General features: G+C 51.5%; 2 protein-coding genes and 1 pseudogene across 6 annotated transcripts in view; 1 reads left to right on the forward strand and 2 right to left on the reverse strand.

Annotated features, from left to right (window-relative positions):
- RBM28 (RNA binding motif protein 28) overlaps positions 1 to 6,616 on the reverse strand; it is a 29,851-nt gene extending 23,235 nt beyond the window's left edge. Inside the window, exons 1-6 of the mRNA XM_081244921.1 lie at positions 6,382 to 6,616; positions 2,684 to 2,842; positions 2,288 to 2,382; positions 1,780 to 1,855; positions 1,257 to 1,349; positions 120 to 191 (exon numbers count right to left, since the gene is read on the reverse strand). Coding sequence (XP_081101047.1) covers positions 120 to 191; positions 1,257 to 1,349; positions 1,780 to 1,855; positions 2,288 to 2,382; positions 2,684 to 2,842; positions 6,382 to 6,499 — 613 coding nt within the window. The 5' untranslated portion in view covers positions 6,500 to 6,616. The remainder of the gene's footprint in view (positions 1 to 119; positions 192 to 1,256; positions 1,350 to 1,779; positions 1,856 to 2,287; positions 2,383 to 2,683; positions 2,843 to 6,381) is intronic.
- A 478-nt stretch (positions 6,617 to 7,094) lies between these two features.
- On the forward strand, positions 7,095 to 8,498 carry LOC308622652 (chromobox protein homolog 1-like; annotated as a pseudogene). The gene has a single exon. The product of its transcript is annotated as a chromobox protein homolog 1-like (transcript).
- A 5,551-nt stretch (positions 8,499 to 14,049) lies between these two features.
- On the reverse strand, positions 14,050 to 24,143 carry PRRT4 (proline rich transmembrane protein 4). Of its 4 annotated transcripts, none has more exons than XM_081243620.1 (6): positions 23,799 to 24,143; positions 22,493 to 22,572; positions 21,849 to 22,054; positions 21,659 to 21,763; positions 21,220 to 21,333; positions 14,050 to 16,411 (listed from the first exon to the last, which is right to left on the reverse strand). In XM_081243620.1, the coding sequence occupies exons 2-6, from the start codon at positions 22,498 to 22,500 to the stop codon at positions 14,586 to 14,588; spliced, it is 2,259 nt and encodes a 752-aa protein (XP_081099746.1). In that variant the 5' UTR covers positions 22,501 to 22,572; positions 23,799 to 24,143; the 3' UTR covers positions 14,050 to 14,585. The 4 variants fall into 4 exon arrangements, with proteins under 4 accessions (XP_081099746.1, XP_081099747.1, XP_081099744.1 ...); XM_081243621.1 differs by having other exon boundaries at positions 14,050 to 15,662; positions 16,185 to 16,411; positions 21,849 to 22,572; XM_081243618.1 differs by having other exon boundaries at positions 21,849 to 22,572.
- Positions 24,144 to 25,171: the final 1,028 nt, after the last annotated feature.

Consider the following 25,171-nt stretch of genomic DNA (forward strand, 5'->3'; position numbering starts at 1 on the left):
TCAAGGAGTGGGCTTAGATTCAAAAGATCCTGTTTTGGGACCAGATCACCAGATGGTACAACAGACTGACAAACAGTTAGGACATAAAACCCCTCCTACCCAACACCACTGCATCTTACCTGCGACAGAGGCAGGCTGTGTATTTTTATATTTATCCTTTGCCACAGCCCAATCCACAGCCACTGTCCGCCCTGTCAGACAGAAAAGTAGCATCAGAAAGGCCTTCTCTTTAACATTTCTGTTTCCTATAAATGACTTCCTATTCGTCAAAGACAGTAATGGAACCAAAGGAGACAAAGAAACTGCGGATTCAGAGACCGTTGGTCCTAAAATAAAACTCCTGGTAGGTGTCTATTCTTTTAACCCTTAACCTTTTTATCAATGAACAGAAGTTTTGCCTTTCTACACAGCCACTACACCTGGAACAAGACAGGGTAAGAATCAGAACAGTGTTTCCAGTTAGACCAAGTTTCCACTTACACTAGCGTGAGGGAAAATAGACATTCTGGAATAACTGCACGTTACTCAGAAGTTAGGAAGTCTCCAAGCCAATCCCTCCTTTAGGCACTGTACCTGGTAAATCAATACCCAGAGTAACGTCAAGGTCAGTTTAAAAGCCCACAGGTGGACTTCCCTGGTGGCACAGTGGCTAAGAATCCACCTGCTAATGCAGGGGACACAGGTTCGATCCCTGGTCCAGGAATATCCCACATGCCACGGAGCAACTAAGCCCATGCGCCACAAGCACTGAGCCTGTGCTCTAGAGCCCATGAGCCACAACTACTGAGCCTGCGTGCCACAACTACTGAAGCTTGCACACCTAGAGCCCACGCACCACAACAAAGAGTAGCCCCCGCTTGTTGCAAGGAAGACCCAATGCAGCCAAATAAATAAATAATAAATAAATTTATAATTAAAAAAAAAAAGCCCACAGATGCTGAATAGTGATCATAACCAAGAGGGAGGAACCTGCTAATCCCACATCCTCTAGACAGCAACCCGCCTCTATCAGTCAGGGACAGTTTTTCATTAGGGATTTAAAAGGATACTCATCACCAAAAAAAGAAAAGAGAAGGACAGCATGGGTTCTTTCAAGTTTAACCCTAAGATCAAGTACTAGGAATATTTCACCTATATTAGCAATGAGACTCTCAACAAGGCAAACACCTTTTGAAAATGTAGAAAGTGGGTTACTGTGCTAATTTGCCTGAACACCAGAAATATCTGAGTCAATGGTATGGGCATAGAAAACTTACCTTTTATCTCTTTCATGTTCATGCTTTTGAGAGCCCTTCCTGCTTCTAGGAGGTTTTTGAACTGAACAAAAGCAAAACCACGCATCTTTCCATCTGTGTGCAAACACAACAAAGAAGTTAGAGGTAGCAGGTAGGGAACCAACAGACACTAAGAAGGATGTTACAGAAACCGGGATTGGCAAGAAGACCCAAATCCTATCAACCAGTCAGCCCCTGGCCCAAAGCACAAGCCTATATCCTGCTGAGGTTACCCTGACACAGGCTTGGGGAGAGCAATGCATTTTCTCAAACTGTACCTTGTCTTCTAAAAGTAGTTCTGATCTAACTAACAATACCCTAAGGGGACTAAACACTGTTATTTGTCAAGCACTGTGCCTGATACTTTACATATATCATATCATCTGGGGCTCACAGAGTATGATCCGAACCTTGTATTTCTGCTTAGTTCAAAGGTGATACAGAAAAAGACCATTATGTAAAATAACCTTAATCTAATCCACACAAAATAAAGGTTTGCCAGTACCTGGTTTCCTAGGGATGTTTACTTCCAGCACAGCTCCAAACTGAGCAAATACTGTCTTCAAGTCATCTTCTAAACACTGAAGCCAAAAGTGAAGAAAGAAAAAGAGGTATTATCACAGCAAATAAACACAAAACATCAACTATTCAATTAGTTCACTAGGAAGAGCTTGAATATTTGTACTCCTTTTTAAATTTTGAGACTAGGACACCAAACACTCAAAATAGACGACATCTTGCTTTGTTCCTATACAGGCAAAAAGGACAGATATCAGAGAGCTTTTCCTCCCCTCCCTTTCTCAGCAGTAGTTTCCCCAAGGCATCTTCACAGTCTCTGTCCTTAATAAGTTCTTGTTTATACAGGCCCATTTTCTGAATTCAACAAGGCTAAAGTTTGTTCCCAGAAGGAATTAAACCCAATTATACCATTCTGGTGAGGAGTTCGACCAATGAGCATGCCTTGGCTCCAACAGCCTTCAAAACACTCACTGTTAGTTTTCTCTGTCTCTTACCTTAAAGCTCAGGTTCCGAATAATTAATCTGGCTTTCTTATCTGCCACTCTGGCTTTTTTAGGCTGCAGCTCCTTCTTTGGGGACTTTGAATTTTCTAAAAAATAAATGGCAATGAAGTAAATCTGTGATCCCCTCGGCCCAGAACATCAGAGAAAAGAAGCTACTAGCAACAGATGGCATTTAACACAGGGTTAAGTATGGCAATGCCCAGGAACACCAGGTTTTCCAGACTCAGAAGTAAACAAAAGACTAAAACTAAGTAACAAAATACATTGGATGATTTTGGACATCAAGAGGAAATTCAGGAAGCTTTTAGGCCTAGACACTACTCCCAGAGCCAATCCACTGCCCCCTCAATCCGGGGGGAAAACTCCCTTCGGCTACTAGAAACTCACCAGTTTTCCCCTTTTCCTTGGACTTATTTCTCAGTTTTTTCTTGGCAACGGTCACGGTGATCTTGCAGCCTTCGAAGGTGGTAATCTCCTTGAGGGCCCTCTGAACATCTTCCAGCATAGAAAAAGTGACATAGCCGAAGCCTCGACATGCCTTACTCCCTGGAACAGTATGGGGATGGGAGGAGGGGGGATTAACAGTAAGCCAAGATCCCTAAACCAGTAAATTCTCACAGCCCTAAACTAGCAAATATACAGCCAGGCCAGCCAGTCTGCCAAAATTCTCAAAAGAGAAAGAGACAAGGTTAGCATGAGTGGCCCCCGTCCCCTCTTTGCTCAGAAATTGTTAGGCTTCCTCTTCTAATGTGGTGTCTTTGCTGTTAGCTCCCTTCCTTCTTTCCTGATAATTTCAAGCATATGGAGGACCCATGATATGCATTACACCCCCGAAGAAGAACTCAACGTCAAACAGAACAAAACATCACCAGAGAAGGTAGGAAAGGTAAGTATGGTAGCTTCAAAAATTACAAAGAAATAATTCAGCCACCGCTCCACAGAACAGATCGGCAATGAATGCCAGGGGTCCTGCAAAAAGAACCTCAAACAATAAACATTGCTTCAGAAGCCTGCAGACACTATTACCATTATTACCAAGCCCTAGAAATCAATATCAAATTAAACCTTTCTAAAGCAGCTGTAAACCTCTTATCTCATTTTGTCAGAACACACCAAGAAGGGATAAGCCAATATCATCATTGCTTTTTTCCAAACAAATCATTTAAGACAAACAGTTGCAATTATCAACTGTAACCCACCTTTGCCCTTTTTGGTATTTTTTTTTTCAGTTTAATATTTTGGGGTAGTAAAATTTTAAGTAATTTACTGCATCAGAAAAGAAAAGGACAGACCAAGCAGTCTGCTTACTACCCAAAGAAGAAACAGAGCTCACACGCTCTCCTTTTACAACTACACACCAGTCTGCTTCAGGGTACAAGCTCTCTAACACAGGACGCTGATCCACGTAAACTGGTTAAAGCTGACACCTGGCACCAGGAAAGCATACTGTGATCTGGTGGTCTCTTTTTCTCTTGAAACTCCTTCTCACAAAAGCCTGCCCACTCACCTTTCAGAAAACAAGAACAAGAAAAATCAGGGCCCTTCCTGATCAGTACAACCAAAAACGAAGCAGCTGAAAGGTGAAGGAGTTCAGTGGCAAAATAGAAGCATGTTGCTCACAAAAACACCGCGCATTGTTTATGTCTGCACAAAGCACTCTCACACATTTACTTGAATCTTTACGACAATCCTGTGAAATTATTCCCATCTTAAAGAGGCTAAGTGGCATGTCCAAGTCACCACTACTGGTAAGACCTCACCCCACACCCCCTGCCCTCCCATCCCACTAAGTACAGCATTCAGTACATCTGGCTGCCTGGACAGAAAAGCACGTTTTTTCTTAAAAAGGGAATAGCAGCTTCTGTTAAAGATGTAGACTACATACACAAGCTACAGGTAAGGTTACATGTAGCCTATATTCTGAGGACCCAAAAGGAGAATTCCCATTCAAAGGCCTGTTCTTCCCCGGAACACAACCAACCACTGTTGAGCAGCGTTTCTCAATTGTTTTGATAACCCACAGTAACAAATGTAACTTATAGTGGATCCAGGATGCAGTTTTTTACAAAACTGAAAAAAAACAATTTTACGAAAACTTCTCCTTTACCATGTATAGATATACTCCTATTTCATTAAAAAAAAATCTCTAATCATGACCCACTCAAGACCCACTAATGGACAATGATCTGCAGTTTAAGAAACACTGCTATACAGCACTCATTCTCATTCTCTCATTCGCCCGTATCTATACTTAAAATGACAAAGAACCAGGCAGCTGCTATGGTTTGTACAGCAATCAGAGCCATGTCGACAATCCTAATTCTAATTTCTGTTACTAACAAAATAGGAGATAAGAACAGAGTGATCCATTAGCACACTGTTAGCCTGCCTACTCATCACGTACTTGGATACCATGGGGGGAAAGAGAGGTACACAGGATGTTACTTCCCTCCAGTTGCTCTCCTGAAAGACAAGGAGGTAGCCACCTACAGAGACACACTGATGACTTGGAAGGAAGCTAAATTTATGTTCTGGGCAACATCAGGTGCCCCTTGACACAGTCTAGGCAAGAGTAAGAAATGCTTCTACAATTAAAACCCTTACAATTCTTCCTCAGTCTAATACATGCTAACCCTCCTTCATAGTGATGGAATGAGCATCAAACAGAATGCAAAGCATATAGCAGTATTCCACAAGTCAGTAAATACCTCCTGCGGCTCAAGCCAAAACCCTTGGAGTCAGACTTGACTCCTTGACACTCTTTTTTTTCTCATACCCCACATCTGATCCATCAGCAAATTCTTTCAGCTCTACTCTCAAAAATATCCATATTGCAGTCACTTTTTAACCACCTTCACTGCTACAACAGCTGGTCCAACACCATGACCTCTCTCTCACCTGGATTACCACAAGGGCCTAATAACTGGTCTCCCCGCTTCTGTTCTATTCTTAGCAGCCTATTCTCAACACGGCAGCCTGAGAGAATCTTCCAAAACGCAAGCCATATCATATCTACTGCTCCCTGCTCAAAACCAGTGGTTTCATATCTCAGAGTAAAAGCCAAAGTCCTTGCAACAGCCTATAAGGTCCTACATGATCTGGTAGCACCAGATCTCATCTGCTAATTCTCTTCCCTTCACTCACTGCATTCCAGTCACCCTGGTTTCCTCACTATTCCTCCAATATACCACACACACTCCTCTTCAGTATCCTTTAGCTTCCTCTGCCTAGGCTGCTCCTCCCACTGAGAAACACATGCTCACTCTCTCACATCAGAAAGGCTTTCCCTGGCTACTCCTCACCCCTCTACAGCTTCCCCACCACCACACACACACATCTACAGAGACCCCCTATCCTTTTTCCCTGCCTTATTTTTCTCCTCAACATTTATCACCATTATCACTACATATTTTGCTTATTTGCTTATTGGCTGTCTTCCCCATCTTGAACAGAAGAGCAAGGTTTTGGGTTTGGTTCTGTGCACTGCTGTATCCCCAGGACCTACAATAGTTGCCTGGCACAAAATACGCATTCAATTAATATTTACGGAATAAATAACTGGGTGAATGAATAACATACTGGTTAAGAGCTCCGGGTCTGGTGATCAAATTCTGAATCCACTACTTACTAGCTGTATGAACTTAAGCTGAAATTACTAAATTTCCCTAAGCCCTAGATTCCTCGTCTGTAAAATGGAGTCAACTCTCCACCCAACAAGACTAATGGGGAAATTAAATGAGATAACACATGGAACTCAAGCACCGCACATGGCAATCAGTTGATTCTCAATAAGCCTTACTGGTGTTTCATTAAAAGTTAGTTATTTACTACCAAATAAGATCTTATATGTGAGCGCGCATAATAAACGGAAAGCGCTACATAAACTTAAGGGACTGATTTGACTTTCAGAAACGGCCCGTATGGATTCATCTAAAGCAGAGTCCGTTTAGAAAAGAAATTCAACTTCCAAGTCTTTTCACTATGGGGCAGGTAAAGGATTATACGGGTCGCTTAAATTTGGGTGTCCTCGCCCCCATCCGGCTCCCAGGAACCCCAACTTTGTCCTCGACCGCCCCGCCTCCTACCTTTCTCAGTCACCACGAAGCACTGCTTCACCGGCCCCACCTGACTGAACAGCTCCTCCAGCTGCTCGCTGCGGGCCGAGGGCGGGAGGCGGCCCACAAACAGGGTCAGCCCGGCCATAAGGCCGAGAAACAGAAGCGCGCGGCTTCGCGCACGCGAGTCAAGTAACAGGCTTTAGTAAGAGGACCGCGCCAAGTTGCCGGGAGACTACGGAAGTGCTCTTCACTCAAAAGAGTCCGGAGGAAAACATGGTAGAATGGGAAAAAACATTCCGGAAGGAAAAAATCGTGACGCCGGGGCGGAGCTTCTTGAGCGGGGTTCCACCCCTAATCCAAGTACCGCCCCCGCCGCCGTAGAGAAATTTGGCTTCGCTATTTCCTACACTGCCTACAATCTAACCTCCTGGAGATGGATACCAAACTCAGCAGGGCAGGCCGGAGAAGTTGGTTTTACTCTGGCCCTAACCCAGGATCTAACATATAATGGATGTTTAATAAATATTTTCTGAAGTGCCACCACAGACTCCCAGATTACGTGATAAAACACAGCCAGAATGCACATCAACACAAGTCACATACATCATTCGGACAATTCTCATGTTCTCAGAGAATATGAGACATCTGTCACACTATAACAGATAACTACAACTGTGCCTTTAACACTTCGCAGACAAATTATAGCTACTAAAGTACAAATAGGCACAGATCATACACATTCTTTCAAAAAAATATTTACTGAGCTCCTACTATGTGCCAGGCACTAGGAATAAAATTGGTGAGCTAAAAAACGATGGGACCCCTACCCTCGTGGGGTATGCAGTCTCGTGGGGGTAGACAGACATTAATCAAAAAAAGAAAAAAAAAGAAAAAAAGGGCCTCCCTGGTGGTGCAGTGGTTGAGAGTCCGCCTGCCTTTGCAGGGGACACGGCTTCGTGCCCCGGTCCGGGAAGATCCCACATGCCGCGGAGCGGCTGGGCCCGTGAGCCATGGCCGCTGAGCCTGCGCGTCCGGAGCCTGTGCTCCGCAACGGGAGAGGCCACAGCAGTGAGAGGCCCGCGTACCGCAAAAAAAAAAAAAAAAAAGGGCCGTTGGCCGGGGCCTGCAGTACGCCGCTTCAGGGAGGGGCTCAACCGCGGTCAACAGCCTTGTTGCTTTACTGGTCGCCACTCCCACGGCCGGCCCGACAAGACGCGCCTGGAGCGCAGCACCTGATTCCTCTCGGGCTCGTGGGCGCTGCTCTGACCAGCGTCACACTTTATACCAGAAAGCTGGCGGACACTATGGGGAAAAAACAAAACAAGAAGAAAGTGGAGGAGGTGCTAGAAGAAGAGGAAGAAGAATATGTGGTGGGGAAAGTTCTCGACCGTCGAGTGGTAAAGAGCCAAGTGGAGTACTTGCTAAAGTGGAAGGGGTTCTCAGATGAGGACAACACATGGGAGCCAGAAGAAAACCTGGATCGCCCCGACCTCATTGCTGAGTTCCTGCAGTCACAGAAAACAGCACACGAGACATAAATCAGAGGGAGGCAAGCGCAAAGCTGATTCTGATTCGGAAGATAAGGGGGAGGAGAGCAAACCAAAGAAGAAAGAAGAGTCAGAAAAGCCATGAGGCTTTGCCCGGGGTTTGGAACCGCAGCGGATTATTGGCGCTACAGACTCCAGTGGAGAACTCATGTTTCTGATGAAATGGAAAAACTCTGATGAGGTTGACCTAGTCCCTGCCAAGGAAGCCAATGTCAAGTGCCCACAGGTTGTCATATCCTTTTATGAGGAAAGGCTGATGTGGCATTCCTACCCCTCGGAGGATGATGACAAAAAAGATGACAAGAATGAACTCTCTTGAGTACCAGCCCCTGTCACATCTGACTGTGGTTTTCAAGTGGGGAAAGAAGGAGTTCTACTTGTCTTGACACCATAGAGGTGGCTTGAGAAGATGTCCTTTGAAGAGCCAGTATAGTTTCCGTGCCCTACAGCAGCCCAAGTGCTCTAAAGTCACCCCATGCTGTATAGTTTGCACACCCATCCCAGTGGAGGGGAAGGAGGGTCAGTGTTTCAAGGCAACCCATTCTGAACTTTGCTGAGAAAAGCAAAGGGCCTTCTATGAAGGACAAAACTTGCAGAATGGGATGTGGGAGAGCAAAAGATACTGTAGATCTTCAAAGAGCATCTCCACAACCCACAGCCTTCTTCCCAATACCGTTAACTCTGCATTTTTACAGCATAGCATATATGTAGTTTTTGGCTATTACTGGTGTATTATTTAGAGTGGGAGGGATGGGTTGGGAAAGAAGGAAGATGGGTTAGGATTATTTTTGTTAAAATTTGGGGCCTGATGGGGGAAATGGTGAAACAAAGGCAAGAACAATTAATGATGATTTGGTTCTGTGTCCAGAACATTTCATCCTTTCAAAAAATGTCATTGGCAACCTAAATGAGGACTGCGAGAGATTGTTTAAAAGCTGTGAATGCTAATCATTAGAGAAATGCAAATCAAAACTACAATGAGGTATCACCTCACACCAGTCAGAATGGCCATCAAACAATCTACAAACAATAAATGCTGGAGAGGGTGTGGAGAAAAGGGAAGCCTCATACACTGTTGGTGGGAATGTAAATTGATACAGCCACTATGGAGAACAGTATGGAGGTTCCTTGAAAAACTAAAAATAGAACTACCATACGACCCAGCAATCCCACTACTGGGCATATACCCTGAGAAAACCATAATTCAAAAAGAGTCATGGACCACAATGTTCATTGCAGCTCTATTCACAATAGCCAGGACATGGAAGTAACCTAAGTGTCCGTCGACAGATGAATGGATAAAGAAGATGTGGCACATATATACAATGGAATATTACTCAGCCATAAAATGAAATGAAATTGAGTTATTTGTAGTGAGGTGGATGGACCTAGAGTCTGTCATAGTAAGGCTTTCAAGTAAGCCAGAAAGAGAAAAACAAATACCGTATGCTAACACATATATATGGAATCTTAAAAAAAAAAAAAAAAGATTCTGAAGAACCTAGGCAGGGGCAGGACAGGAATAAAGATGCAGACATAGAGAATGGACTTGAGGACACGGGGAAGGGGAAGTTGAGACAAAGCGAGAGAGTAGCATTGACATATGTACACTACCAAATGTAAAATAGATAGCTAGTGGGAAGCAGCCGCAAAGCACAGGGAGATCAACTCGGTGCTTTGTGACCACCTAGAGGGGTGGGATAGGGAGGGTGGGAGGGAGACGTAAGAGGGAGGAGATAGGGGGATATATGTATATGTACAGCTGATTCACTTTGTTATAAAGCAGAAACTAACACACCATTGTAAAGCAATTATACTCCAATAAAGATGTTTAAAAAAAATAGAAAGAAAAAAAAGCTGTGAATGCCTGAAACTTAGAAGCCAAGGTGTTCCCTGCCTGAGCTTAATGCTATTCCCAGCAAAGGACTAAGCCAGTTAAGAAGTTACCAAAGCTGCCATTTGAGGGATGGAAACTGGTTGAGGACGGAAAGTCTTATGGGAGTGTATACACAGGCAGATCATTCTGTCTTAGAGGTGCTAATTCTTGAAATTGACAAGAAGACCCTTTTTTCCCAATTATGAAGTTATAAATATCAGCTTCTCCATCCAAGCCACTGGCTGAAGTATTTGGGGAGGGCAGAGGGTGGTATAGGAGGTGGGAGAGTAGGCAAAGACAAGGTCTGGTGCTCTTAGGTGGAAAACTCTTGGAGCCTCTGTTTTTTGAACTTTGAAACCATTGGTGGCAGGGTTCAGTCACTGACAGCACAAGTTCACTGAATCACTTCAAGAATTGAATGATTTCAGAAGCCCTGGTCTCAGGAGAAGATTAAATTTTCATACTGGGGCAGTGGTTCACTTTAAAACAAAACAAATTTTTTTAATCCTAAGAATTAACTAAAACCCAAAATGCTGTCTTGAATCATGAGATCCATCAGTTCTTGATATCGTCTAGACCTGCACCTAGAACTCCCTTGTAAAATCTTTTTAGGCATGTGTCAGGTTTCTGTGAAAACTTTTGTTTAAATGTTAAACTTCATACCAACACTGTCAGTTTTTGTCTTAACAAAACTATAGATTTATTTTAAAAATTACAAATAAATCATAGCCTGCACCATGCAAGATCATGTGAGAACACACCCAGAACAAACATGACATCCAGCTTGCACACACAGACCTAGTACCCAGGTCCTCCCAGAGACAGGAGATCTTTCCTCAGATCAGCTTATCAGACAGAGCCAAGGCTGAGGAATCTCACTGGCCAGGAGATCTGGGTGCTCCTGGATTCTGAAACACAGTGTTTGCCATCCCACTGGGCCCAGGAACTGACCTGTGTGCAGGACTGCAGCACCCTGAAGAACATCTGTACAGAACAAAAGTACCCAATGCATTTTTTTAATAATTATTTTTAAATGGCATAACCTGAACACAGGGTAGGTAGAAAATTCAAAAAGTACAAAAGGTACAATGAAAGTGTTTCCCTTTCTCCTCAAACCCCATCTACTTTCAGCACATTTTGGTTGGATGGATGACTGGTTGATTGTGATGGGGGAAAGGGAGAACGTTTAACACCAGATTTATGAAACCCTAGCTTTTAAGCATTTATTATACGCTTAAAAGAAAATGCCACAGTTAGTTTTAAACACACAACTCAGCAGAGGAAGTATTGAAATAAAAAACAGATTTTTAAGGCCATGGGTTAATTTCATCCAGGATAAAGAGAGACAAATAGACAAAGGAAATGGGATGGATCATTTGAATACAGTTGGTATGGAATTCCACATTCCTCTCTCTTTCTTCTCCTCCTCTCTTGCCCCCTCATCACCTTAGAAACCAAAATTTCATACCCAAAGTCTAAATTGCAAGCTTCAGGGCCCTAGCTATATGGAGGCTTTCCCAGTCCTGGCTGCAGTGTGCACTGGGGAAAGAATCCTGAGAAGGCTGCTCTAACATCCCTTTGGGACACACGCTACAATGCTCAGTTGGAAATACTTTGGACCCAAACCTTCCCTAAAGAACAAAAGGTAACTGTGTCCCTGTGCCCATCAGAGGGCAGCAGCCACCCACAGTACGGAGGAGTTCTTTGCCCCTAGGCGAGTGCAACAATGCAGCTGACCCTTTGTACTCTTCCCAACTTTCAGACCTGGCTCCCCATCTCAGTCTCCCAGACTCAGCCACATCCCCTCCTGTCCATTTGTAACAGGGAAGCCATGTGGTTCTTCAATCAGGAATATTTGCTCATCCATCTAACCAGGACACATGCAGGGTTCTTTATTAAATAGCAGGAGTCGTGGTACCCTGCACCACATCAGCAACGTGGCTTCCAGGGGAAATAAACTGCTGGCCTCTTCTCATCCATCACTTGCAGGAGCCTGGAAAGGAAGGAAGAGAGGCGTGGGCTGTGCTCAGCCAGCCTCTCCCAAGCCCCATCCCTCTGGCTCCATTCCCGCTTGCAAACCAAACCTTCTTATAATACCGCATACTTCTTGTTCTTAGCACTTCTCGCAAATGTAATTAATTACTTGTGTAATTGTAATTATTTATCTGATTAGCTCTTTAATGTCTGCCTTCCCCAAAAGACCTTCAACTTCATAAGTTCAGGGCTGTTGTCCACCTAGTTCGTCTGTCTACCCCCATCACCTAGCACATTGTAAGCATCCAATAAACTGTTTTAAAGAGATTGAATGAATGAAGGTGAGTTTGTTTCTCAGTCTCCTACAGTACTAAGAATTGGAACTGAGGGCGTATATATTACACCCTGGTCTACCCGGGCTCTTCTGGGAAACTGCTTTGGGTAAGGAAGGGCTGAGGCATGAGACAAAAGGGAAGGGTTGTCTCACCAAAGTCTCAGCCTCTTGATCAAGTCAAAGGGCTTAGGCGATTCTTGCTGAGGAAAATCAAAGAAGTGCTGGAGCTGGTGAGTAACAAGCTGTATTCCCCTGCCCCTTCCCCATCTCACCAGCCCCGTTCAGAGCTTCCAAAGAGAAAAGGAGTGTGTGTGTGTGTGTGTGTGTGTGTGTATGCGCACGAGCAAGTGCCCGCTTCTGTGAAAGAGAGAGAGGCGGACAGACAAACATACAGAGAGACTGACTGTGGGTATGTGGGGCTTGGACTGCTTTGCTGAGAGCTGTGTGCCTGAACCCAAGGACCCGTGATGGGGAGAGTGAGTGAGTGAGAGGAGCTGGCAAGGATTAGGATGAGGAAGAGATGGCAGAGAGGACTTGAGTGTGAGCAGAGGCAGATGGAAGGGTAAGTGGGCAAGAAAGGAAACAATTTCTCGGAGCAGCTCTGGTGCTGGGGCCGCTACAGCCACTAGGACACCAGTGAGAAATGCCTGTAATTAGGAGAATGGCAGTTCTCTGGGCCTCAGCCCAGAGTGACGATGCAGCAAGCATTTCTGAGCCAAGCTGAGCCAGGTGATGGAGGAGACACAGTCAGAACCACTCCAGTCCCACTCCTCAGCTGTGCCTGCCCCACCCTCCTCTCATTTTCTTCCCTACGATGACCCTCACTTGCCCCAAGCATCATTGGCTTCCCTCCTCCTTCTGAGATTCCAGGCTCTGGATGCTCCTTTCATCCAAGACAGAGCTTCATGGGTGAGGAGAGCAGTGCTTTAATTCTTCCACTAGTGCATTGGACCTGGTCTGGTGAGGGCCCCCTCCCCTCCCGGCCTCCCTGCTTCCTTCTTGTCTCCCTTGCTCCCCTTCTCCAATCCGCACACACTGATGGGCAGAGTTGGAAGAAAAACCATTCCTATTCCCGTTTCTCCACTTCAAGCCTAGTATGTGTGCCCCTCTAGGCTTCCCTGTGATGTGCAGGACATCTGCCAAAACACTGCCAGAATTTAGTTTTCAAATCTATGACTCTGTTTTAGTGCCACTCTGAACTTACCGCATTTTAGCCAAATGACAAATGCACACTACAGAGCTCAGAGCCAAATGCTCTGGACAAGGGAGGGATTACAGAGTGCCTGGTGGCCGGATATATTCATGGGTCTCTGCACTGTGAGTTCTGCTTTGGTGGGTAGGATGGGGCTGGGGTTTGGGGAAGACAGGCTTTCTCCAGGGAGGATCTGCACCTGTGGGAGATGAACGTTCTCCAGGGGAAGGGGGTTGTTAGTCCAAACTTGAAGAGGTCCTGCTGGTAGGTGGAGCAAGTAGTTTCCTCTGTGAATTCCTCTGGGTACGTGGCAGAGAGATTGCTGCGAAACCCAGCTCAAAGTGATCAAGCCCTTGAGATGTGTATCAACATTTCCATGAAGGACTTTGACACTAACTAGTCCCTAACCACTTGTCCATCAGGACCTGAAGCCAGTTTCCTAGGAATGCAGACATTTCCACCAACGATTGTAGAGTTTCCGCCTCACTTCTCAGGGCAGTGATCCAACTCTGAAAAGCCACTTCCTAGGGAGTCAGAAGGGTCTTCAAGGGGCCACTCCCAGGACCCTCACTCAGCCCAGATGGGCCATGGACCCATCTATGGGGAAAGGTCATGCAGAGGACAAGACCCCTTGCAGTCAGGAGTGAAGGTCACTGGGGTCTGAGATGGACCCACCCCACCCAAACACTGCTTCTCTTCCAGTTCTGGCAGAACCACTGCTGCTATTGCCTCATCTAAGCTTTTCCAAGAAGGTGAGACCTTTCTCCTCTGAAAATATTTTATTGATAAATTAACTCTGAAAGCGCTCACCTCCCACCCATCTGCTGTAGAGTCTCCTAGATGGGCCATGGACCCTTCTATGGGGAAGGATCATGTGGAGCACGGGGAGTCTCACTCACGCAGGGGTGGGATTCCTGGGCATGGCAGAGGTGGGTATGGGGACTGAGGCCAGTCCTGAGGTCGGCTGAGGACAGCCCCTCTCACTCAGCACCAGAGTGGGAAGTGGTGGTCTGGAGTGGAGCACCTTGGAGCTTTATTGCTGGTGAATGCCAAGGGAAGCGGGACCCCTGCCAGCCTAGAATTGCAGCTGAGGGCATCAGTGCCCAGGGCTCCAGAGAAGGTGGCACTAGTTCCCAATCAACAGAACCTGGCTGCTGACTCACCCATCCAGGAGTCCCTGGATGGGAAAGGAAGCGGGGAGAGGTATCTGAGCCAGGCGGGATTGGGTAAGGGTTACAGTGTGCAGGTCTCGGGCAGAACAGGCGCCAGAAGGGGGCGTATCGTCGGGGCGGCGAGGGGCCCACATCTTCACAGGTCTATGGTGTCGCTGCCCACGCTCAGCTCGTCAATCTGCCGGCAGGCGTCCAGGAATTGCTCCTGCAGCAAGGCCTCTTCGGCCTGCAGTTCAGGAGGAGGCTCTGGGGAGTCGCGGGAGGGTGGGGACAAGGCCTGGTAGGATCCTGAGGCCGGGAGGTTAGGACTGCTTCCTGAGGGCCGCGGGGGACTGAGGACGCAGACCAGCGGACAGCGAGGGGGCCTGTCCGGGCTGGAGCACAGCAGCATGGACGAGCTGTCCCTCGACAGTCCGCACAGCGAGCCGGATGAGGCGCTGCTGCCCGCGGGCCAGGCCCCGGAAGAGGGGAGCTCGGGGGGCGCGAGGGAACCAGGGGCCTCCCCAGACCTCCCAGTGGGCCCGGCCCCGGTCTGCGCCCCCAGCGAGGCGGTGCGGTAGAGGCCGAGCCCCGGCAGGGTTTCCCCGAAGGCCGGGCCCTGGAAGAGGCCGGGCTTCAGCAGGGCTTCGTTGCAGAGGGCCTCCTCGATGCTGCGCCGCAGGTTGATGGGGGAGGGCGGGCGGAAGTCCACGGTGTAATCGCTGCAGGGGGAGGAGGCCGGGGAAGGGGCCGGGTTGGCGGCCGCGCCGTCGAAGCCACGGCAGCCTCCTCCCTGGAGAAGGAGGTCGGGACCCGGCCCTGCCAGGGCGCACAGCTGCAGCAGCTCCGCGTCGCCACGCGCGATGGCGCTCCCCAGGGGCTTCTTGTCCGGGGGCCCGGCGGCCCAGCCTCCAGGCAGCAGAGGGGCGGCGTGGCCGGGGGACAAGCGGAAGAGCTTGGCCCAGCAGCGCGGCGGCACGCGGGGGCTGCAGAGCGCCGGGTAGAGGCCCAGCAGCGCCAACGGGAGCGCGACGCCCACCTCGCCCAGGCGCAGGCCAAGCTGGAAGGCCCACCAGGGCCAGGGCCCTTCCAGGCCAGGTTGGCCGCCGTAGCCCAGCGCGTGCAGCACCTCGTAGCCCTGAAGGGCTCCGCTCAGCAGCCCGAAGGTGCCCGCCACTGGGGCCGTGCGCGCTGCGCGCCGCCAGGACTCGAGCGGGCCGAAGGGGCTGCGCGCCTGCGGGAAAGGAGTGGCGCCCTTGAAGCCGGACGCTCCCAGGGGCGCTCCGGCCCGCCGCCGCCGACCCCCCAAGCAGGACAGCGCCAGCAGGAGCCCGGAAAGGAGGGCGGCGAGGAAGGCGTGCAGCCCGCGGGAGGCGAGCCGCAGGGCCCGCAGCGGGCGATGGGCGGCGCTCCCGAGGGCGGCGGCGGCAGCCAGCCCCAGCCCCAGGAGCAGCAGCGCGGCCAGGGCGGCTGGACAGCGCGGCGGGCGCGGCCGGGCCAGAAGCAGGCAGGCCAGGCCCAGGCCGGCGGCCAGGCAGGGCAGCGGGAGGTCCTGCAGCAGCAGCCAGGCCAGCGCCGGCAACCGGTCGCGGTGCCCGTAGGCGTCGTAGAAGAGCGGGAAGGCCCGGGTGGTCCCGGCGGAGAGCAGGAGCAGGTCCAGCAGCGCCAGGCAGGGGGCGCCGGGCGGGCAGCGCCAGGGCAAGAGGGCCAGAGCCAGCAGCGCCAGCAGGGCCACGAGGCCGAAGAGCGCGCCTACCCCGTACACATGGGCCTCCCAGGCCAAACCCCAGCGAGCCTTGGCCTCTGTCCAGTCGGCCTCCAGGGTCAGGAAGAAGAGGGGCAGTGGGGCCGCAGGAGGCTGCGCTTCGCGTTCAGGCAGTTCTCGGATACTGCAGGACCCTGGCCCACATTCTGGCTGCACCGAAAGGTTCCCAAGGCTGGCGGGAGAGGGGTCATCCAGGCCAGAGGTGGAGGTGGTGGAGTCTGTGGGCAAAGAACGTTTGTCTGAGGCATTCCGTGCAGCCCTCCCCTTGCCCACCCTACAGCCAGTAGCCTGTATGCCAATCGGAGAGTCCTCATAGCTTCCAGGAAGGACTTGTCTTAAATGTGAGACTCACTGACCTCGCAGCCCCTCACCTTCCCCTCCCACATCAAACTCCTCCGGTTGCAGTTTCAGCCCTCATGCCCTCCCCCCACCCCATCCACCCCCAGCTCCCTGCTTTGTTCATTACCCTGTGATTCCACTGAAAAGGGTTTTTCTTAAGAAGTCACAGAATTTTACAAGTGGAAGGAGCTGTAGAAGCCCCCTCTAGTTCAATCCTCCCGCCAGGAAGGAGACTGCATGAGAACAAGGATCGCTTTGCTCACATCTGAATACCCATGCCTAAAACAGTGCCTGGCACAGAGTGGGCACTGAGCAGATATTCGTTGAAGAAATGAATCCTCTTATTTGCCAGATGAAGATATTGAGGCTCTGCCGAGAGGCCAAGTAACTTATCCAAGGTTACAAATTGGCAGAGCTGCAACTAGAATCCAGATCTGAGCACCAGTTTAGCCCCTCTCCTTGATTTGAGGCGCTTCATAATACTAGTTTGCTTATCTCTTGTTCTGCACCCCTGACTCCCAACTCCCACCTTGGTGCTAGAAGAAGCTTGCCCTGCCTTTTTTCAGCTGCTCCCCACTTCTCCCTGTCTCGTCAGGAAAAGCCACCCCGCACTGCCCCCCCCACCACACACACACACAGCAGGGGGAGTGATATGACCCTCCCATCCCCAGCACCCTGAGAAAACACAACCTTCCCTATTCACTGGCCTTCCTGCCTGCTACACCTCCAACCTCGGCCTACCCATGGCTATGGTCCCCATCCTAACTCAACTATAAAGCCATTGGTCTGAGGCTCTTAATACAATGCCCCTTTGGTTCTCACCCCTTTTTATGGAAGGTGACATTGAGATGGACTCCCCTGGGTCTCAAGACTACCCTTGAACTCTGAGGAAGGAACATTAGCGAGTGAGCCCCTCAGGTGCTCTGGGGTTTGCTAACTTAGGCTCCCAGCCCCATCCCGTGCTCTAACATCTTCCCCACATTCCTTGAGGAAAGGGAAGTCAAGTAAGAGAGTGTGAGGACTAAGATCCCTAATTCAACTCTCCTGGAGCTAGCGAGGGGTGAAAAAGAGTTAGACCCAAGGATTTTCCATGGCCAGGCAGCAAGGGAAGATGCTTCACGCCGAACCTCCCTCCCCCATCTAGCAGGCTTAGCAGAACCGCAGCTGCGGGCAAGGATGGAGGGAGAAAGATGGTGGAGAAGGATGGGAGGAGCCATCTGGCGATGGGGAAATGCACGGGAGACAGATGTAGAATGAGGCGGGGAGGATCTCCTGACAAGCAGACTCCTGCCCCAACTGCCTGGCCCTACCCAGCCATGCCTCAGCAGGACAAAACAGGAAGACTCCAGGCACACCCTCATCCCTACCCAGGCAGTGCCAGCTTGTGCTGGGGACATGGAAAACAGAGCAATCCTAAGAACAAGGAAAAGGAGTGAGCGGGCCAGAAAGCAGCCCTGGAGAGAGGGGAGGGGAAGGTAGAATTGCGCAACTGGGAGGGCAGAGAGGGAGCTGCCAAAAAAATTACATATATACAGCTGGCTGCCTACTGCAAGTGGCAGCATGTTCCCTGGTTCCTGTCCCATCATATGCCTCAAGTCTAAAATGGGGAAGCGCACCTACTGCACAGGGCTGTTATGAGGATACATGGCCAGTGTGTGCAAAGCTCTTTGGAGAGACTGGTGCATCATAAGCATTTTACATACAACTGTTGTTGGTCTGATCATTAGGGGCTAATGTTTATCACCCGTCAGTCATCGGTGTGTGTCTGTGTGAGTGTGACCATTTCTGGCCTCAAACTAATTCTCGATTTAACTAACAAAAGGCTGTTTTCCCTTAGAAAGTCAACAATTAGTCAAATGGTTATAAAGCAGAAACTAATAAAAAAAATTAGTCAAACGAGTGAACATCAACGCATTGTCTCACTCTGTGAATGCTGTTTAAAGAACACCGTTTGGATGGACTGACCATCCCCAAACACCTACTGAAGACGCAGCCCTGAGTTAAATGAGGAATCATTCAGCTGGGAACTGACGGCTTGCTGATTCGGTGGCGGGGCAGGGTCAGTCTAACACCAGTGGGATCAAATACACAAACATCCTCCCTCACCCCTCATTTATTGGTCCCCTCAGATACCCTTGCCCAAACCACTTCTGCAAAGTGGACGAGTCTCCTTGGTCTTTCCGGTCTTGGTGGGCTCTGCAGAGAGGCAGGGAGACCCCAGCCAGGAGCCCACAGCCTGCGCCCACCTGTCGCCCCTCATGCCTCCTCCTCGCTCACTGTACAGACAAGTGCAGCTCTCAGTGAGCCGCCCCACCTCACCCTCTTCCAGCTCCACTTCTCACTCGAGGGCCACAGAAGACCCCATCTTTCACCTCTGGCACAAAGCATTATGGCAACTAGAGCAACTTGCAACATTCCTAAGAAGCCAGAAAAAGAAGGAAAACCAGGAAATAGAGTACAGGCCCAGCTCAAGTGTCAGAGGAGAGAGCTCTGACCTAGGAGCACTGCTCCCAGGGGGCAGGGCAGGCCGGGTATGGGTGGGGACAGGTGAAGAAGGCCCAGCCTCTACCTTTGACGGGTCTGCTTGACCTCATCCTCTGTCTCCCCATTTGAGGCTCCCACAGAAGGGGCCCTCGGTTTCCCCCAGAAGGTAGTGACTTCCTAGGGTCCCTCTCCTGTGCAGGCCTCCCTTACAAGGTGGTCCCACTCTGGCCCTGTGGCTCCTCTTGACCTCAGGGGCAAGAGAGGAGATGGGATGTCAATGTGAGTAACTGGTGAAGCCAGAGCTGACTGGGGAGGAGTTGGGAAGAGGGCCCGGCTCAATTTATGGAAAAGTCCACTAGCTGCCCAGATCAAAGGGCTGGGGAATCACTCTCTACTCTGGATGCCTGAAGCTGCAGCCCGATCAGTGGCCTGGCCCCATCCCTCCCCACAACCCCACCTCCAGGATCACAGAGGATTGGTACTCCTTGTAAGGGTGACATTCGAAATATTTAACCACTGTTTCAGGTGAATCAGAACAGCTGCCAGCCAGGGGGTCAGGGAGGGGAGTGGTGCTCAGGAGGCTAAGGAGGGTGGGTAGTTATCCACTGGTATGGAAGTCTTTTACTAAGTTAACAACCTGCACAACTGTTCAGCGCTTACTGGCTGAATGCAAGCTCTGTCCGAGGTGAAGCAGACCTAATGCAAGAGAAGAGAAGCCCTAGGCCCAAAGGTTAACTGTACCGAGGTTAGAAAGTTCCTAGAGAAGACACAGAGAGACTCCCTTTATCCCCTTGCCACTACTCCCCGCAGAAGGTGCTGGCAGGAACAAGGCTCTTTGGCCTTCTCTCCAGGAGGCCTGCAGCCCTCCGGGGTTTATCCAAGACGAAGAGCCAGGAAGAGGCTGGGTTCCTGCAGCCGTAGAGAGGAGGGGGAAGGAGGGCGGGGCCACCAGCCGGCTGGGCTGCCTCTGATATTGTCCAGACTCATTAAACCTGCCTGGCCAGCGCTGTCACCAAGGCTGGCAGACCGCCACCCAGCATCCTTCCCCTGAGGCCACAGAGCCTGCCCCCAACTCCACAGCAGATCCTGCTGCTGCTGCACACTGGGCTCGATGGGGAGGAGACGGCAGGCTTGCCACCCACACGCCCAGGAGTGCCGAGTCCGCTCCGGAGGAAGCGACAGGCAGGTGCTGCGTTAAGTCTGGAGCTGGAAGAAGCTCGGGCGGGGACCAGCGGTTTCCACTGCTGCACCAGTTCCTAGCGTGGAGTGGCTGAGAGGATTCCTAGCCACAGTTAACCCTTTGCGTGTCCCCCTTGGCCTCACCTACCAGAACCTCTCCCCAAGCAACGTGCCCTCTGCCTTTTGTGGTATGTGTTGTCCCATCACATTTAGGGGCCACGGTTACCGTGTCTGAGAGGTAGATCTGGAATGTACTTGGGACACACCGGGGAAAGAAGCAAGGTTAACAGACACTATTTAATGAGCTAATACTTTGTGCCCATTACATTATGTGGAAGCTTTACAATAACAAAATAGGCACTATTATTAAACCCCAGATATAGGAAAAAATTTAGGCTCAGAGAAGTTAAATATCCTGTCCAAGGTCACCAGCCAGTTAGGAAGGGGATTGGGATTCAAGTCTCAAAGCCAAGTCTCAGGATTCCAGAGCCCCCCGTCTTTCCTCTGCACCACCAGCTTGTCTATGTGCGTGTTCTGAAAGGCTCCCTTGAACAAGGATGGCATCTGTCTGCACAAGGTCTTCTCTTTAACGTCTTCCCAATGAGGGGCCCAACTCTGCCTATGTCTGACAGCATGTCATGTCAGATCAGACGGCAAAGGAGAGAGCCCCAAGGTCGCAGTGGGAGGGTGGGGAGGCAGGCCAGGCAGACTGGAGTGGAGGGTGGGGTTAGTGCTGAGGCTGTGGAAATCATGAAGGAGTTCCTGTGTCCGTTTGCCCCTGATACATTTGTCTACATCCTGCTCTGCCTATGACTGCAAAACTCCCAGAGGACCATTACTTAACTCTGTGTGGGACCATCCTCAGCAACACTTGTTCTCAGACCATTAATATATGTCTCCGTAGTGGTGATGAAGAGAATGGTGATGACAGTGAAATAAAAGGATCCCAGAATGCCGATGTGTGGCTAGCATGTAGTAAGTGCTCAATAAATAATTGTCAAGTTTAAATGAATTGGATACTTACCTAGTGATGCTGTTGTAATCAAGGCAGAGCTTAGGGAAGCAGCTGGGTCCAGTGGCCTTGGACTTGGGAGCTTTTTCTCCTGGGGGGATGGGGGCGGGGTGGTGCCAAAGAACCCTGCAAAGGGAGCATATAGGGCTAGACTGCCATCCTACCAGTCGGCGTTGGCCTCTGGAGCTTTGGAGAAAATCCTGTCCTTTCTCAGAGCTTGACCTATGGGAGCCACTGTCCCAGGAATTGTAGCCACATGTATACCAGAAGCTAAGCCACAGGGACCAAACCAGACTTAGTATGGCCAAGAGGGCATTTCCCCATAGAACAGTGGCTGGTATCCCAGGTCCTGGGAGAAGGAATGCGAGCTGCCCTTGAGTGAAGGGAAAAGGGAGGTGCTGGCATTTAGAGGTGTTCCACAAACGCTTGTTGCGGTGAAATAAACACTCACCTGGAGAATCCGACATTCTAGAGGCAGAGCTTGGGGATGTAACTGGGCCCGGGGGGCTCGGGCCTGATAAGTTCCGGAGTGGGGACACAGTAGTGCCAAAGAACCCTGCAAAAGGAGCCCAGGCTGAAGCTTCCTCCTACCTGCCAGACTGCCCAGCAGGGGCTCTCCTTGGGTTGGGGTGGGTACTCACCAAAGGGTCCCAGGCGCCCAGCAATCTCTGCCAGGCTGGCCCGCAGGCTGGGCAGCAGGGGCAGCGTTCGATGTCCAAGCGTTGGGGCTACGCCTGCTCTCAGCGCCATGTCAAACTTCAGCTCCAGCTCGCTCTGGTGGAGCCTGGGAGCACTGGATGGAGGTGCTGTAGCCACCAGAGCAGTATCCCAGGTCATGGTGCCCATCCTGGGCTGGTAGGGAGCAGTGGGCCGGTCAGTGAGCCCAGCGAGGAGGGATGTGGACTCCAGAGGCCAGGAGGAGGCCCAGCGAGTAGAGCTGCCTTCAGCAGAGCCCCGCTCTGGGGGGGAGTTCCCGAGAGAGCCCACCAGCAGTTCCCAAAGGGGGTCAGTCCTCAGCCCACCCGCCACCTCTTCCTCCGGCTCCCGGCTCTGCCCAGGGGAAAGTGCCTGGGTCTCCGTGACAGAGCTCCCCCAAGCAGCAGCAGGTCCCCGAAGGTGGAATTTGAAGTTAAGCCCCAGGTTGAGAGACAGCATAGAGGCCTCACTCTGAGGTGGCGGGGCCAAAGTGGTGACATGAGCACCTGGGACAGAGGAGGCAGGCTGGGAGCCCAAAGGGACAGCAAGCAGGACCCAGCAGAACAGCCCCAGCCCCAGCCAGCCATACCCTGCCATGGCCCCTCCTGGCCTCAGGCGGCCTGGGTAGGCAGGGGACTCAGGTCTTCAGCACCTTTGAGCACGAAGGTCCTGGAGAGAGGAGAGGTGCTATGAGCTCTGGCTGCCTGGGATCTGATGCCCCAGAGAGGCTTCTGATCCCAGAGAAGCAGGTGGTGGGGATAGGACACAAAGGCTTCCGCCCAAGGAGAGTTGCCAGCTTCCTCCTGAACATTCAGGCCCCAGCACAAATCTCTTCCCTGCAGTTTCCCTTCTCTCCCAGCCAAGGTTCCCTCTCCCTAAGCCCCTGCCTCCCCCACCTGCTCAGTCTGGGGACGGGTCTGACTGCATCCAGCTGCCCTCATCCTTGACTGACAGCAGAGCGAGTGAGTGGACGTGGCTCCCAGACTCAGATCCCTTCCCTCCCTCTCTTCTCTCTTTCCTCCCTCAAATATCTGTTGAGGCCTACTATGTGCTGAGCACCCTTCTGGTAATACAACTGTGAACAAGCTAGCCCTCACAGATGAGCCTCAACACATTCCCACCCCAGCTCCGGCCCCCTCTAAGATGTTTGACCTCTCACTCAGACCCTGGGAGCACTGGTCCCTGGAGGGATGAAGCACAGGGTGAGTGATCTGGCAGAGATGGAGAAGGCAGCTCTGGCCAGGGAAGCAGGGTGCCCTGGTCTGGCAGAAGCTCTGCCCTTCAGCCTTTTCCCTCTTTCCGGCGGCTTGGCCGGCTCCCCATCCCTTAACCCTAGAAGTATTGGGGGGAGGGTCAGCTTGGCCATCTCTGGCTTCCGGGGGGAAGATGGCCAGGCAGGCAAACTGGACAAGGGGCTGCTGCAGTAGACTCCTAACTCCCCGGCCCCCACCCCAGGCGCCTACATCTGGTAGGGGAAGGGGAGGGTGAGCCAGGGACAGCGGTGCACCCAGCACCCTTACATCACACACACGGCCACACCTAGCACCCATGACACACTCACCTTCTCACCCTTCACACACCCCTGCACGTAAGTGCGCACACTCACACACACTCACACACACACACACTTGGTCCTGCCGAGCCCCCTCCCTCCTACATGGGTTCAGACCCAAGCTCTGTGAGCTCGCAGCCTGCTCTGTGTCACAGGCACACACACACACCCCTACCTCACAAACACACACAGTATATACCAACACAGAGGCATACACACCCCTACACACACGTTCGTACGCTCCTTACAGACACAGCACACACCGTCATCCCCCGACATGCACATTCCTACACACCCACCCACCCGCCCCTACAGGCAGGCGCGCGCGCGCACGCGCACACACCTCCCTCTCCCGCTGCCCTGACGGCAGACGTGCTCCTCTTGCTCCCTCCCGCAGGCGGGTCTCCTCCGACAAGTCCCCAGAGAAGGGGCGGTCGCGGCGGCCCAGGCACCCCGCTGGGCGATGCTCCGCCGACTCTGATCGGTCCTCTCTGCGCCCGACGCCCCCTTGGCTCGTCCCGGCCACCGCGGCTTCGCCGACGCGCTGCCCCGGGTCTGGCGCGGCCCGTCCCCGGCCCGCAGCGCTGTCCCCAGGCAGGCGGCCCGGCCCGGCTTCGGCTCCGCGCTCCCTCCCACTGCGCCGCCTCCTGGCTGCGAGCCTCGCTCCCCGGCAGAACCGCGCGCCGGGCTCCGCGGCAGCCGCGCTCTGACCGCCCGCCTTCCCCGCCTCCTGCGCTCCCGCCCCTCGCGCCCGCCCTCTCCCCTCCTCCTCCCCCGGCCCGCGGCCCGCGGTCCGCCCCCAACCTGGCCGGCAGGCAGGCGGGCGCGCACCGCAGCGCTGAGCCGCCGCCGCCTCTGTGCCCGCGTCCCCACGCGCGCTCATTCACCCGGCGCTGCCGCCCAGCCGCGGCGGGCGCGGGCACCGCGTTCTCAGCCTGGCGCCGCAGCTGCACGCTCCCAGGGCGGCCCATCACACACGTCCACTCGTACGCCCTCCCCAGGAAACACCGCGGGCCAGAGCACCTCGCGCACGCTCGTGTGCACACACACGCGCGCGCGCGCACACACGGCAGCCTGCCCAGGATGGCACCCCCGGCAAGAAGAACCACTATGTTTATTAAGCCGTGAGTGGAAAGTGTAATGAGCACGTCTGCACCCCTTATTTCATTAGTCCTCAGCACAACCCTGTGGGTGTCCCCATTTCACAGATAGGTAAATTAAGGCTCGGGGTGGGTGGGGAAACTCACGAACTTGCCCAAGATTACAAAGCTGGGCAACCTGAACCCAGTCCCTCTGCTGTTTTCTCCATCACCTGGTGGCTTTCAACAGTTGGAAGTGCCTCCAACACTTCATAGGTGAACCACCAAGTGTCAATCCGTGTGTAACATTTCTTTTTTCTAAAACTGATCTCTCAAAAATACTGTAGAGTTTCAGAAATGTCTCTCACCTTGTGAGAGGTGGCTTACAACTTGTTTCCAATAAGGGGCAAGAGGAGAACAGTGAAGTCAAAGAGTATGCAGTCCAGGAATATAAGAGCGTGCAGGCCAGTGTTGAAGATAACTAAAGAGCAGGGCTGTCACTGTGGATATTTCATGGACCCTACCATGCTGTCACAGTGACTGATTTAAGTAGTACTGGCTCGTTTATGCTGACTTGAATCTCTAAATCCCTCCCAAGGGCTTCCCTGGTGGCACAGTGGTTAAGAATCCGCCTGCC

Source organism: Mesoplodon bidens (genome assembly GCF_964165515.1).
Source record: "Mesoplodon bidens genome assembly, chromosome: 9".
NCBI classification, from domain to species: domain Eukaryota; kingdom Metazoa; phylum Chordata; class Mammalia; order Artiodactyla; family Ziphiidae; genus Mesoplodon; species Mesoplodon bidens.